Raw genomic sequence first — 12,237 nt, 5'->3', positions numbered from 1 at the left:
AATAACATCTGCCGGCAAATAATCTTACGTTGGGTTACAAATTCAAATCTATCAAAAAATGAATCAATAATTATTTTTCTACTGAATATTGGTGTAAAATTCCTGGAAAATGACCAATAGAACGCAGCACAGGTTCTTCTTGATATGATTTAAATGAAAACTACCCGGAAAATCACACATGTATTCCATAATAAAAAAAGTTTTAAGATAAGGAAGTAAGTTTGAAAAAACCAACCAAAATAAATTCTTAAAATTTTTGATAAATTGTCTAATACTTTTAGGAATTTTTTTTTTCTTGACTTTATTTTAGAATCGATTAATAAATGACTTGTATGTTTGCAGTCGAAATTTGAAGAGCTAAAATTACGATAAATTTTTTTCTACAACCCATTGATTGGTGCGTGGTTTAATGAGGGGTAAACCACCCTTAGCACGGTTACGGTACTGCTTGGTGACTCGTAGCTTCATTGATTGCAACGTCGTACACCAGGACATCGGACGCCATCGTGTAGCCGACTGCCGTCGAGGAGTAACAGAGACATGCGCTTATGAAAATTAAATAAAGACAGAGATAGGAAAAAGAATGATGAATAAATATATATAAATTTATATATATAGTAAGAAATAAAAAATAAAATGTACGTGCGTGAGTATGCGCATGCGATATTTCAGAATCAGCATCCATTCACCCTCATATTTTTTTTGTTTAGCGGATAGGAGAAACTGTGTCGATCGTACATACTAGGGGTTGTACTATCGATTTTTATACTAATAAGAATTAAATTTTTTAATTTATTAATTTTATCTCAACGAAATATATTCAAGTTTTGAATTTTTTAAAATTAAATCAATGTGTATGAGTATATTTTCATAAACTTTTTCTATAAAAAAATGAATGAGCAAATAAACAACAATAAGATTATAGTTTGATGCCGGTATTGTTGGTAATAAAAATTATGTGGACTCAACAACTTAATACCCAATCGATTTCCCAGTGTGCTCAGTGAACCGGGAAATCCCGGGTTACACCGCGAGTATAGTAGTAACGCTCGGTTATCGTACGTCATTGATTCTCAACCAGACTGATGAGAAGACTAGTATAGACGATACGAATATAAGCAAGAGCTTACAACCAGTATACTAAATAGAGGTGCCCATCGCTCGTTAATATAACGATCCATATCTGCTTTAAAATCCTCTCTTCTCCATCGATCTCCATTTCTTCCGTAAGAAAAATATTTTTAAAAATATCCGAGCAGTCATCCTACAAAAGCATTTGTTATCTGAAAATGGGGAGCTTTTTATTCCACATTTCTACATTGTAGAGACGTTTTCGCCACCAGCAACTTCAGTATGAAATGTAAAGAATATAAGAGACAAGAGCTTTTACTACAAGTGTAGAAATGACAGACAATTCCCTCGAAATGATTATATATCTAGTTCTAGGTGCACGTATTCGCACTTTGTCGAGGGGCAAAGGGCGGGAGGAATTTTCATGCTACCGTAGTGTAACTTTGCGGAAGATATAGTCACTTTCCGTATGGTATGCAACCGATTATCCAAAACATGGATGCGTTTGGTTGATGGTGGTGGTGACCACGCGACAATATTGAACTATATGTAAGAGAGTGTTTGTGACGGATATATCAGTAGCGAATACCACACGGTAATCCTCTGTCTTGCATTCTCCTTCTCAGTACTATACGTATACGGTATATTATATATGATAAGCGCATGTGCACAGATGTAGGGTGTCCCTCTGTGGGAGCTTGCGGCGCACGCGGACATTGTCAGTGCTCGCGGATCCGTCGCGGCGTCGATCGAGCCCTCTTCCACCTAGCGACGATAATACGTGCCGGGCACCTCGCTGGCATTACGAGGTCGTCCTGTGGGCGATCGTCGCCCAAACTAAGGCCAGCGACGGAGTCAGACCACCAGGGAAGACTAGGAAGAAATGACAATGCATTTAAAACATGTAATTTAAACTGGTATCGTGCGATAGTATTTACCTAGAGGAGTAGAGTAGAAGTGAAAAAAAGGTTTAAGAAGAAATAAAAAGAGGTGGAAGAGTAGTAGAAGAGGTGGAGAATGAAATCGATCGGTAGCTGGCCGATGCGGGAAAATTTTAAAGCTATCGGATTTTAAAATCGTGAGTGAAGTAAATTAAATGAGGATCTATGTAATGATGAAAGACGTGAGTGTTAGCGATAGGCAATAATACGATAAATTAGTATTTTAAAACGAAAGATAATTTGTGGATATCGTGTGAGGGTAAAGAAGAGAGGCGTGGGACGAATTTGGGTGTTCCTACAAAGTGACTCGAGACGATAACAGGGTTGGGGGTGTGATTAAAGAGATCCTCCCATGTTTTTTTCCTAAATTGCTCGATTCAAAGACTGATTATCCTGAATAAACAGAACAACTACCTGTAATGTATTTAAAAGTCCTCCTGTGCTGATACTAGTTGACGTAAGTGGGACAGCTATGTCGAGTTTAGAGTTTAACTACCAAAGAGTGTGATTAAATCTGGATTGCGGAATAAAAAAAAAGGCCTGATGAATTTGTAAAGTAGTTTTTTTCAAGTTTATATTGGTTGTAAAAAAGCAGAACACAGATGAGTCGTCAAGAGAATTCAAATTGGGCAGCCAGACTTGGAGTGCCTCGACTTCCTTCCACATCAGTCGGATGAACTTTTAAGAAAAGTGGATCTCTAAATGGAGGACAATTAAAGGTCAATCAATACCAAGACAAGAGCTGTAAACTTCCGGTTATGTACAAACGAATTGACGCCTTATACTAAACACGTGACACACACATACACATACATACATATTTATATATACATGAATATATAGAAACACATACGATCGATAAAGACTGAAAAGCTTTCAATGCACAGAGAGCTGATAAAATTCATAAATAATGAATAAGTCAATATCAACATCTTGTCAATAATTTCCAATGACTGAGAATTCAGGAAGCGAGGAAGGTGGCTTTTTTAAATAGATATAAACACATGCAGGTTGTGAGACTAAAAATAAGAAGATGCCGGTTTAGAGTGAGGGCAAGTGGGCTGTGTGTGCGTGAGACCAAGTGAGACCGGAAGAGACTCTTGCTGTCAGAAAAAGAGACGAGAGAGAGAGAGAGAGAAAGGGGGAGACAAGTGGGTCGCCTCTCCCGACGTTAAAAGTGAGAAAGTCGATTGTTGGATGAGAGGGTAGGGAGTTACAGAACTAGTTGAACAGATAGAGGGAGGAAGTAGACACACAAGTAGAACTAGAAAGATATGTCCAGGGATCCTTACTCCTCTAGTGTGGTTGGTCCAGGCGGCGGGACTAGATCACCAAGAAGTGGAAGACGTGTCGGTGAGCTTCCAACGGTTGATCGTAGTCCATCACGAAGTTATGCTAGCGGTCGAGGCAGTCCTCTGGGTCGTAAACGCGGCACCAGAAGTGGAAATAATTCACCAGAACATCTCAGCTACTCTTCCAGTTACCATCATCACCAGCTGAGCAGTCCATTTTATTCACGAGACGAAGATTTAGGCAGCCCAGTTATGCTTGAAGAACGTGGCAGAAGCATGTCCACGGGCGCCAGTGGCCACCACCGTTCCCGAAGCGCTTCCAGACCAGCCATGTCTGGCTCAGGTGTCTTATCCGCCCGATACACCAGTTTGGATCGGGCTTCCGCTGGTATCCTTGATCATGATCGCGAATTCGTACCCATTCGCGATCCCAGGGAACGCAGCAGAGATCGAGGGGGGCTTTATCTCGATGACGACATTTACGGGTCTAGGTCAGCGAGGCAGAGCCCAAATCCCCATATGCTGAGGGACGGTGGTATGTACATTGGCGAACTTCAGCACCAAAACAATGATCTACAACGAGAACTGGGCAATCTCAAAAAAGAGCTTGAACTGACCAATCAAAAGCTTGGAAGTTCAATGCACAGTATCAAGACATTCTGGAGTCCTGAACTCAAAAAAGAAAGGGCATTGAGAAAAGAAGAGAGTACCAAGTACAGTCTCATCAATGAACAACTTAAATTACTTAATTCCGAAAATCAGGTGCGTTTTTTTTTGTGATTCTTTTTATTGATTTTTTAATTTTAATTTTTAATAGACTGGGCTAAAAGTATTGCAGATTCAATTAACTAATTGACAAGTAGAGATTACAATTTCAAACTGCATAAAATTATTTTTAGCTCAGTACTTTATGTTTTTCAATAGTCTGATTTTATAACTCATATTTAATTCAAAACGGAATGAAATCAAATTAAATCAGCATAGACACGAGAAATAATTCAATAATCAGAGCGCCATAAGTTATAACAAAGGCAAGCTATCATTATTACACACACCCAATTTTATTTGATTTTAAGTGTCCCGTCTGTGTGAGTACTACCACACGTGGTTCATATTTAAACACTTTATGAGTCATTAGCATCCATCAGCATGCCAGTCAGACTCGAGCATTCCCAAAGTTTTTTTCACAGCTCATCTGTATGTTTATAAATATTAAAAATAAATAAAATTCATGTATGCTAATAGTCATTCATAAAAGTTGATAAATTGTATTGGGATAAAAAAAGTTTAAAAGTTTATTTTAGCTTGTAAAGCTTATCAAATAAATCTCTTTATATGCTTCAATTAATTCCCTAAAAGAAATTCACTTACTAAAGTGGATGCTCAGTCGCTGAGTCATGATTTTTATCAAGCAGTTCTCATCAAACTTTCGGGTTTTTTCCCTTGGTAAAGTTTATTTTTTTATCAATGTTGTCATTTGTAACAATTAGATGCCTTATTCATAAAGTGAAGCTGTTACATTATTTTTATTCAGTTTGTTCCGGAATATCTGAGTTTCAAAGTAACTATAAACTATAAATCGTTGGTTCTTGTGTGAAGAAATTCGTTCTAAAAATTTTCACAACCGTGAACTTCAAAACTTGAGACGATTCTGAGCTTTGAGTTCATTTTTGGAACTTGAAAACATTCAATAGTTCGAATAATTTTGAACTGAGTATTTTTTAGGAAAATTTTCCGAATTTTTGAAGCAAAAAATTGAAATTTTTTATTGGAAAATTATTCTGCTTTAAAAAATATTGAAAAAAGACTTGAAAACTAATTATGAATGTTTTTTGACTTTTCATAAGAAATTTTGAAAAAAGTTTTGAGGTCTGGGATTAAAAATTTATCTACTCTTAAAGTTTTCTTAAGTTCTAAAAATAATCAACTCAAAGTTCAGAATTGTCTTTAAATTTAAAAGTTCACTGTTAGGTACTTTTTGGAACTGACTTTTTTACATGGGTTATTAAATCTAATATCAATGTTATGTCAAAAAAAAAAAGTTTAACAAGCCAAGTAGCACAGACAACTTTAAGATGTCATAAACATGTCTTTTAAAAGAAGAAAAATTTTTTTTTGTCTCAATGCCAAGTTTTTTTATACAAATAATACATAAATAAGGATGTTGGTCCTAGGAGTCAGTAGTTCTGGAGGTTAGGGGGGTGGGGGGGCTAAGATTTTCGGCTGAAATACCAGCATCTATGCGAAAAATTTCAGAAATCTAGTCATCCAGTAGAATTTTACTTTCCAATTTTTTTTGCGCGCGAAAAAAGTTCCGATTTTCAGTTACATGAAATTTTTGTTCTTTTTTCCGTCTTAAGGTCATTTCAATTAAAAAATCGTTCAGACGAATTATTTGACCATGTAAATTTACTTTTCGTCGTCACTTGTGTCCAGTTTTATAAGCAGCCATGTTTTCGGTGATTTAAATTTCTGTTTTGTCAAAATTTTGGTGCCTTATCGATAGGTCAAAAAACAGGCTCAAAACTCCTATCTAATAGATATCACAAAACCATATGTGTTACTTGGGAATTTCTATAAATATTTCATACATATACATGCATACTTTAATAATTTTCAAACACTTACACTTAAAGTGAAGTCACCACGAGGAATTAAGTTAAATAAAATTAAATTGAAGAATAAATACAATTAATTTTAATTATTAAATTCTTTTCTATGAAATAATTATTTTATTTTCGTTTTTATTTTGAATTAAATGTCAGTTGAACAAGCAGTTACTAATAAATCGCGAATACTTATTTTTAATTGCTTTCTTATATTTTTTATCAATAAAAGTTATGATCAATATCAAACTCTTATCAAAATTAAACATTCAGCTGAGGTAAAAAATGATAAAACTCAGTAATTTATTAGATGGATAAAAATATTACTTGACTGCATGATCGTGATAAATTATTTATGCAAAGTACTAATTAATTTTGATTGCCTTAATTAGTGCTAATGTTTGTTTTTAATATCTTTACTGTAATAAATGTGATGAGCTGAATAATAATAATAAAATTATAACTGAAGGATAAATAATTAAAATAGCAATGAGTTAAATGGGGAATGAGTAGAGCCACGTGTGACCTAAAGACCTTCTGTTCTTTACATCTATCAATGTAAGAATAAATGTTTGAGTAGGTCATAAGGTCAAGAAAATAGAAGAATGTAGGAAAAATAGATCATTTAAAAAATAATATCTATGTAATGGCGCGATTAGCAGAAAAGTTTTTAATGCTTTCTAACACTTCAGTATGCGACTAGAAAATTACGTGATGTAGGTCATAGAAAAAACATCACTTGTGATTACATTGAATTGTCCTTTTTTCTTTTCTACAGTGGTCAGATTTTTTTATAAAAAATGTAATAATATTTTTAATGGAATTTTGATCTTTTAAATTTTCACGTAAATTTAAGTTATAAAGAGTAAAAATTCGTTAAATAAAAGGTATAAATTCATTTGTCTCGGTTAGATTTTTTTGAAATTACACACCGTAAAAATCGGGGGTGGATTCGGAGTGATAACGGATTTTATTAAAATCAGAATTCGCGCCGTCACTCGGATTTTTGGAGTTTTTAAAACAAATCGCTCCGCATACGGAGTAAATAGAGAATTTGTCTTTTCAGAAGAGTAATTTCGGAGTGATCTGAATTTTCCGTCACTCCAATTCGGAGTTTTAACATTAAAATAAACTTCTCTTCAGAGTAAATTTCACTCCCAGGGGATTAAACAAATAAACAGTCGTCCGCAATTACTCCGGATTTAATCCGCGTTCACTCCGCAAATTTTCTAGTGTGTCATGCTACTGAAATAGATAAATCGTGATGAATAAAATAGATAAATCGAGTGATGTTTTGTCGTATTAAATATTTATAGTATCACCTAGAATTATATTATAGAAATAATAAATGTTTGACCAATAAAAAATCGATTTGTTAACTTTTAAAAGATATACTATCGTGACGACAAATAATTGTGTATATCGGCACAATTGTACGCGGAAATCCAACGTAAAGCAGGAATAGAACAATGTTGTTAAGTCGCTTAGTTCTATTTTGTTGTATTACATATATATTGTTGAGAAAACACCGTCGGTGCGAGGGTCCGTGGTTATTCGCGTGTACCGTCGGCCACTCTCTGCTACCAACGTTATATTTAGGCCGATCGATGAACATATACATATATAGATATATCTTGCACACTTTAAACAACCGCGATCTTTGTAAAATACATGTTACTTATTTTCGTTCAGATTATTTTTATTCATTGATTTATTTATTATTTTTTTTTATAAATTATAACTCTTTTACGATAATACTTTTTATCTGCCTTAAAAAATTTATATAATATATCACATTAATTATATGTTGAGTTATGAGTATGCAAATTAAATCTAGATAATTTGTGAGAAAATTTCACATCACGATTTTTATAAAATATGCAAATTTTATCACTTGCACAAATATTAGTTTTAAAATTTTCCATTTAATTTAATTACTATGGATTTTTTTTTTATCGAAATATTGAAAAAAATGTGAATTATTAAAAATTCAATTTCATAAATTTACAATTGAAAATATTACATTTTTTTATTCAAAGAATTTATCGAAAACGGTCCAACGTAAAAAAAAGTTATTTTTTATGTCTTATGATATATTTTTTTTATGAGAATTTTCTGATTTAAAAAATGTATTTCGTCTGAATCAAATTTTTTCAAAGTTCCAGAGTAATAAATTATATGTATATATATTTTTTCTTCTTCCTATGAATAAATAAAAATACGACTTTGTCATCTGAAAAGTTTATTTTTTAAAAGTTTTGATTTTTACCATTAGCTTCTATAAATGTTGTTTATTTATATTGACATATAAAATATAAATCACATACCTCTTTATCTTTCACAAGTTTAGTATAAAGTTGTAATTTGTAGATGTCGCAGACCGACGTTTGATGTCAAGGTTTTCAGTGACGCAACGCGCAAATCAAACGCTAAGTAAAAAGATTGATTCAGTGTTGAATAAAACAGTAGGTCCATTCTCCTTCGAAATTTCATCTTCTGCTAAATGCATACTTCATTAATTTTATTTTTAACGTAATTACACTGTAAAAAATTTGCGGATTAAATCCGGAGTGAATGCGGGTTTAAATAAAATCCGTAATCACTGCGAATTCACTCCCATTTTTCCGCAGTGTATATTTATAATTTAATTATTATTTTTAAATTTTCGATTAAACACCACTAAATTTCTAGTGGTGATTTAATAAAATTTATTTGACTTATCAACTGTCAAATTGAATATAAAAATGATATAGAAAAAAATGTTGACCGATAGAATTTGTTCACCGATAAAAGAAAAAAAAATTTTACGTGTGCTATGAACTCTAAAACTTTCGCAGTCATTCTGGCATTCTCCCAATGAGAAAAGTGAAGCTGACATATAGGAAGAGGGAAATATAAATAGCGGAAACTGATAACCCACAGGTTTTCTTTCGTTTGCCAAAATTTCACGTTACAATCTCAGCGATTACGTGCGAGATACAAGCCAGGAAATTAATTTTCATTTCCTACTTTCTCCAATAATTTACTGACTAATGATCTCGAGTTCTTATACAAAAACTTTTTCAATGAATTATATAATATTTATTGGATATAATAATAATTCATTCAGTATTTTATTTTTTATTTCATTGATTAATCTCATGATTAGAGCATTTAATTTTATCGGAATCGGTGGAAATAAAAATAATAATTTTATTGGCGAACTATTTTCAGTTGTCGAGGATATATATCATGCTGACTACGTTGTATGTCACCCATGAATATCACGGACACGTGTTTTAATGAGGAAGTGACTGGTGACGTTTGACGAAGTATCACTTCTACTCAGCAAATGTACCTTTTTTTTAAACTTTTGTATGCTACACATATGCTTGTATATATGTAAAATACATTTTATATATATATAGTAAAAAATCTCATTTCATCTTATCATTCTTATCCTTTTTGCTTCTCTGTCGTCAACCGTGAGATGCAATTTCTACTTTACAACTAAACCAGTTATTCTATTTATTTATATTCTATTATTTAAAATAACAAAAATTTTTAACCTTTCAGTGAAAGATTATACTTTTATACAGAAAAATAGAATTTCTTAGCGTAATAAATTTTTTCTTGCCTCAAAAAATTTTTCGAATTATAAATTGAAAACTTAAAATTTCTTGGAGCGAGAATAAATTTTTTTAGAGCAAGAAAAAATTTTCTGAACCAAGAAATTTTTTATTGTCTCAAGAAAAATTTTGTTTCCAATTTATAACACAAAAAATTTCTTACGTCAAGAAATTCTTTTTTTCTGTGTATGAATTGAAAACAAAAATTTTTTTGAGGCGAGAAAAGTTTTTTATTTCATTTTATAATGAAAAATTTTGCGCCAAAAAATCCTTTTTTTCTGTGTACTTTTTAAAATTCTCACATATTTATTTCAAAAAAATTAATATACCATTAAATTCTAGTATTCAATAATTTTTTATTTATTTTCAAATAATTATACTTCAAAGTTTTTCAATAAAAAATTTTTTTTCTGTGACTGTATTAATTACATGTCACATTACTATTGAAAGGTAGATCAATTGGTACTTATACACCCGTGGGAAAATAAAATGCTGAATATACTATTAAAGTTATGTCATGCCCGTTGATTTTTTTTCATAAATATATTTTTCTCCGTAAAAATGGTCGGGAAATATGAGAAAAAAAAAATCGGGCGGTATTAGAACTGTACTGTGTACAGTATGTACAGGGAAAATGGGTCAACTGAAGGAAAAGAGCAGAGGGAAATAGGGCGAGCGTTTGGGAGAGACATCGAGTGAGAAGGAATGATGCAGAGGCATTATCGAGCGACTCTGTTTCTCAAACACCCTACTATTACTACTCCTACTACTACTCCTCCTACAACTACTACTACTACTACTACTACTACTACTACTACTACTACGATTACTATACTACGTGCTCTGTTTGCTTCACTTTTAAACCTCGAACTGATACTCAACGGTCTTCTCGTAATATCTACTGCGTTGATAAAACCATGAGAAATAAAAGTTTTATAACAAAAGATACTAATTTATAAATTATACGCAACACAACACCTTCATTAGTACTTTCGTATTTTACTCCTGTTAATTATCAACTATTTTATCATCTTAATAAACCATTTATTTTCACCCTATTATATACAATATCTATTTTTATGTAATTAAATTTAATGTCTGACACTTTATCATACGAATAATCCAATTATGTTTTTATCAACTTTTTCAAATATACTGTAAGAAATTACTTTCGTGATATGAAAACAAAAAAAGTGCAGAGGATGTATGTAATTTTCTCGAATAGCTGACAATAGTTTTTTTACAACTTTTATCTGACGTTTTTTCTTTGAGCTAGACGTCCCTTTGAAACTTTTTTTAATTCAAGCTAATAGTAGCGCATTTTTTTGAATAAAATTTCTAGAGACACTTAAGTCTAAAGTATAATTAAATTATCATTGTATAGAAATATCAAATGATTAACTGCACTGTAAAAAGAGTGGTGTTAAAAATGAACTCGTTTTAACTCCGCCCGGTGTAAAAATGAAATTACACCGGCGTAGGAGAAGTAATACACCGGTGTTAAAAATACCGGTGTTAAAGCGGGGTAACCGATGTAAAAGCGTAGTAAAACCGGTGTAAAAGCGGAGTAATATCGGTGTAAAATCAGGGTAACAGGTGTAATAGCGGAGTAATGCCGGTGTAGAAGCGGGGTAAATTGCGTCCGCTTGGAGTATTAACTTTAAAGATTATTAAACACAAAAAATGTCAGTTCTTCATGAAAATTAATAAAAAATATCATTTATTAACAAGTATAGTGATCGAGTAAGTAAAAATATTCATAAAATATTTTATTTTAACACCGGTAAAGAAGATTTACACCGGCGACGGCGTTATTTTAACACCGATCTAGAATATTTACACCGGTGGCGGCGTTATTTTTACACCGCTTTCGGGGGTAAATTTAACACCGATAATTTTAACACCTACACCGCTTGGATTACCCCGGTGATTTTTTACAGTGTGGTTTAAAAATTTTTAAACGTACAAATAAATTGTATGAACGTTTAAAATCTACTTCTGACATCGTAAATTTTATTTTTATAAAAGTTTGAAGTATCCTCAGTAAAAAAGCGAATAAACAGTAGTAATTTTTCGATGTAGATAAATAATAATCAAAGAAAACGTTTTATTATTCTCATGGTATTAACTGGAGTTAATTCGATGTATGCTTTAAGTGGACGATAATCTTCCACACGTATATGTTTAGGTCGCAGAATGATCGTTAAAGATTTGAAACAGGGTATGAGTAAAAGTAATAAACTCAGGGGAACACGTAAGGGACTAAAAGTACATACACTCCTTTAACTTTAATGTCATTTTCTCTTTCTGAACGTAGGTGTGACTTTATCGACGGTTTTCCATGCTTTCTTAACACAAGGGTCGACGCGACATTGCAAGCACTGCTGGGGTGGCTTTAGTTCTCAGAAGAGGATCGATCCTCTCGAGGTACAATGACCTCACAACCAGACTCTTTTTTTCTTCATACTATAATAGAATCTTAGACTCTCTTATTTCCCTTAAAGTTGAAAGACTCTCAGCCACTCTTTGACTTTCTGTTTTCATGTTTTTTCTCATGCGTTTCCTTTATAGCTTCGGGGTTTGGCGTAAAAAATAATACTTTTTATATTTCGATGAATATATATATTTATATTGTCCAATCGATATTCGGTATAAAAAAAACGTTATATCCACGTCGAGAATATTTTTTTTTACTTACGGTAAAGAATAAGAATAGGGT

At 32.5% G+C, this 12,237-nt stretch overlaps 1 protein-coding gene and 1 long non-coding RNA gene across 5 annotated transcripts in view; both read left to right on the top strand.

The window, feature by feature from the left end:
* Positions 1–8: 8 nt before the first annotated feature.
* On the top strand, positions 9–1,150 carry LOC130669893 (uncharacterized). Its single transcript, XR_008990277.1, has 3 exons — positions 9–215; positions 343–638; positions 711–1,150. It is a non-coding gene; the product is annotated as an uncharacterized LOC130669893 (long non-coding RNA).
* Positions 1,151–1,303: 153 nt separating this feature from the next.
* Positions 1,304–12,237, top strand: part of LOC130669888 (ELKS/Rab6-interacting/CAST family member 1) — a 66,297-nt gene continuing 55,363 nt past the window's right edge. Inside the window, exon 1 of one of the 4 annotated variants that reach the window (XM_057473031.1) lies at positions 1,304–4,066. In XM_057473031.1, the coding sequence (XP_057329014.1) occupies positions 3,287–4,066 (780 nt within the window). In that variant the 5' untranslated portion in view covers positions 1,304–3,286. The remainder of the gene's footprint in view (positions 4,067–12,237) is intronic. The other 3 variants (XM_057473032.1, XM_057473029.1, XM_057473030.1) reach the window with 3 other exon arrangements.

Source organism: Microplitis mediator, chromosome 6 (assembly GCF_029852145.1).
Source record: "Microplitis mediator isolate UGA2020A chromosome 6, iyMicMedi2.1, whole genome shotgun sequence".
Classification (NCBI taxonomy): domain Eukaryota; kingdom Metazoa; phylum Arthropoda; class Insecta; order Hymenoptera; family Braconidae; genus Microplitis; species Microplitis mediator.
This window is presented reverse-complemented; position numbering and strand designations above follow the sequence as displayed.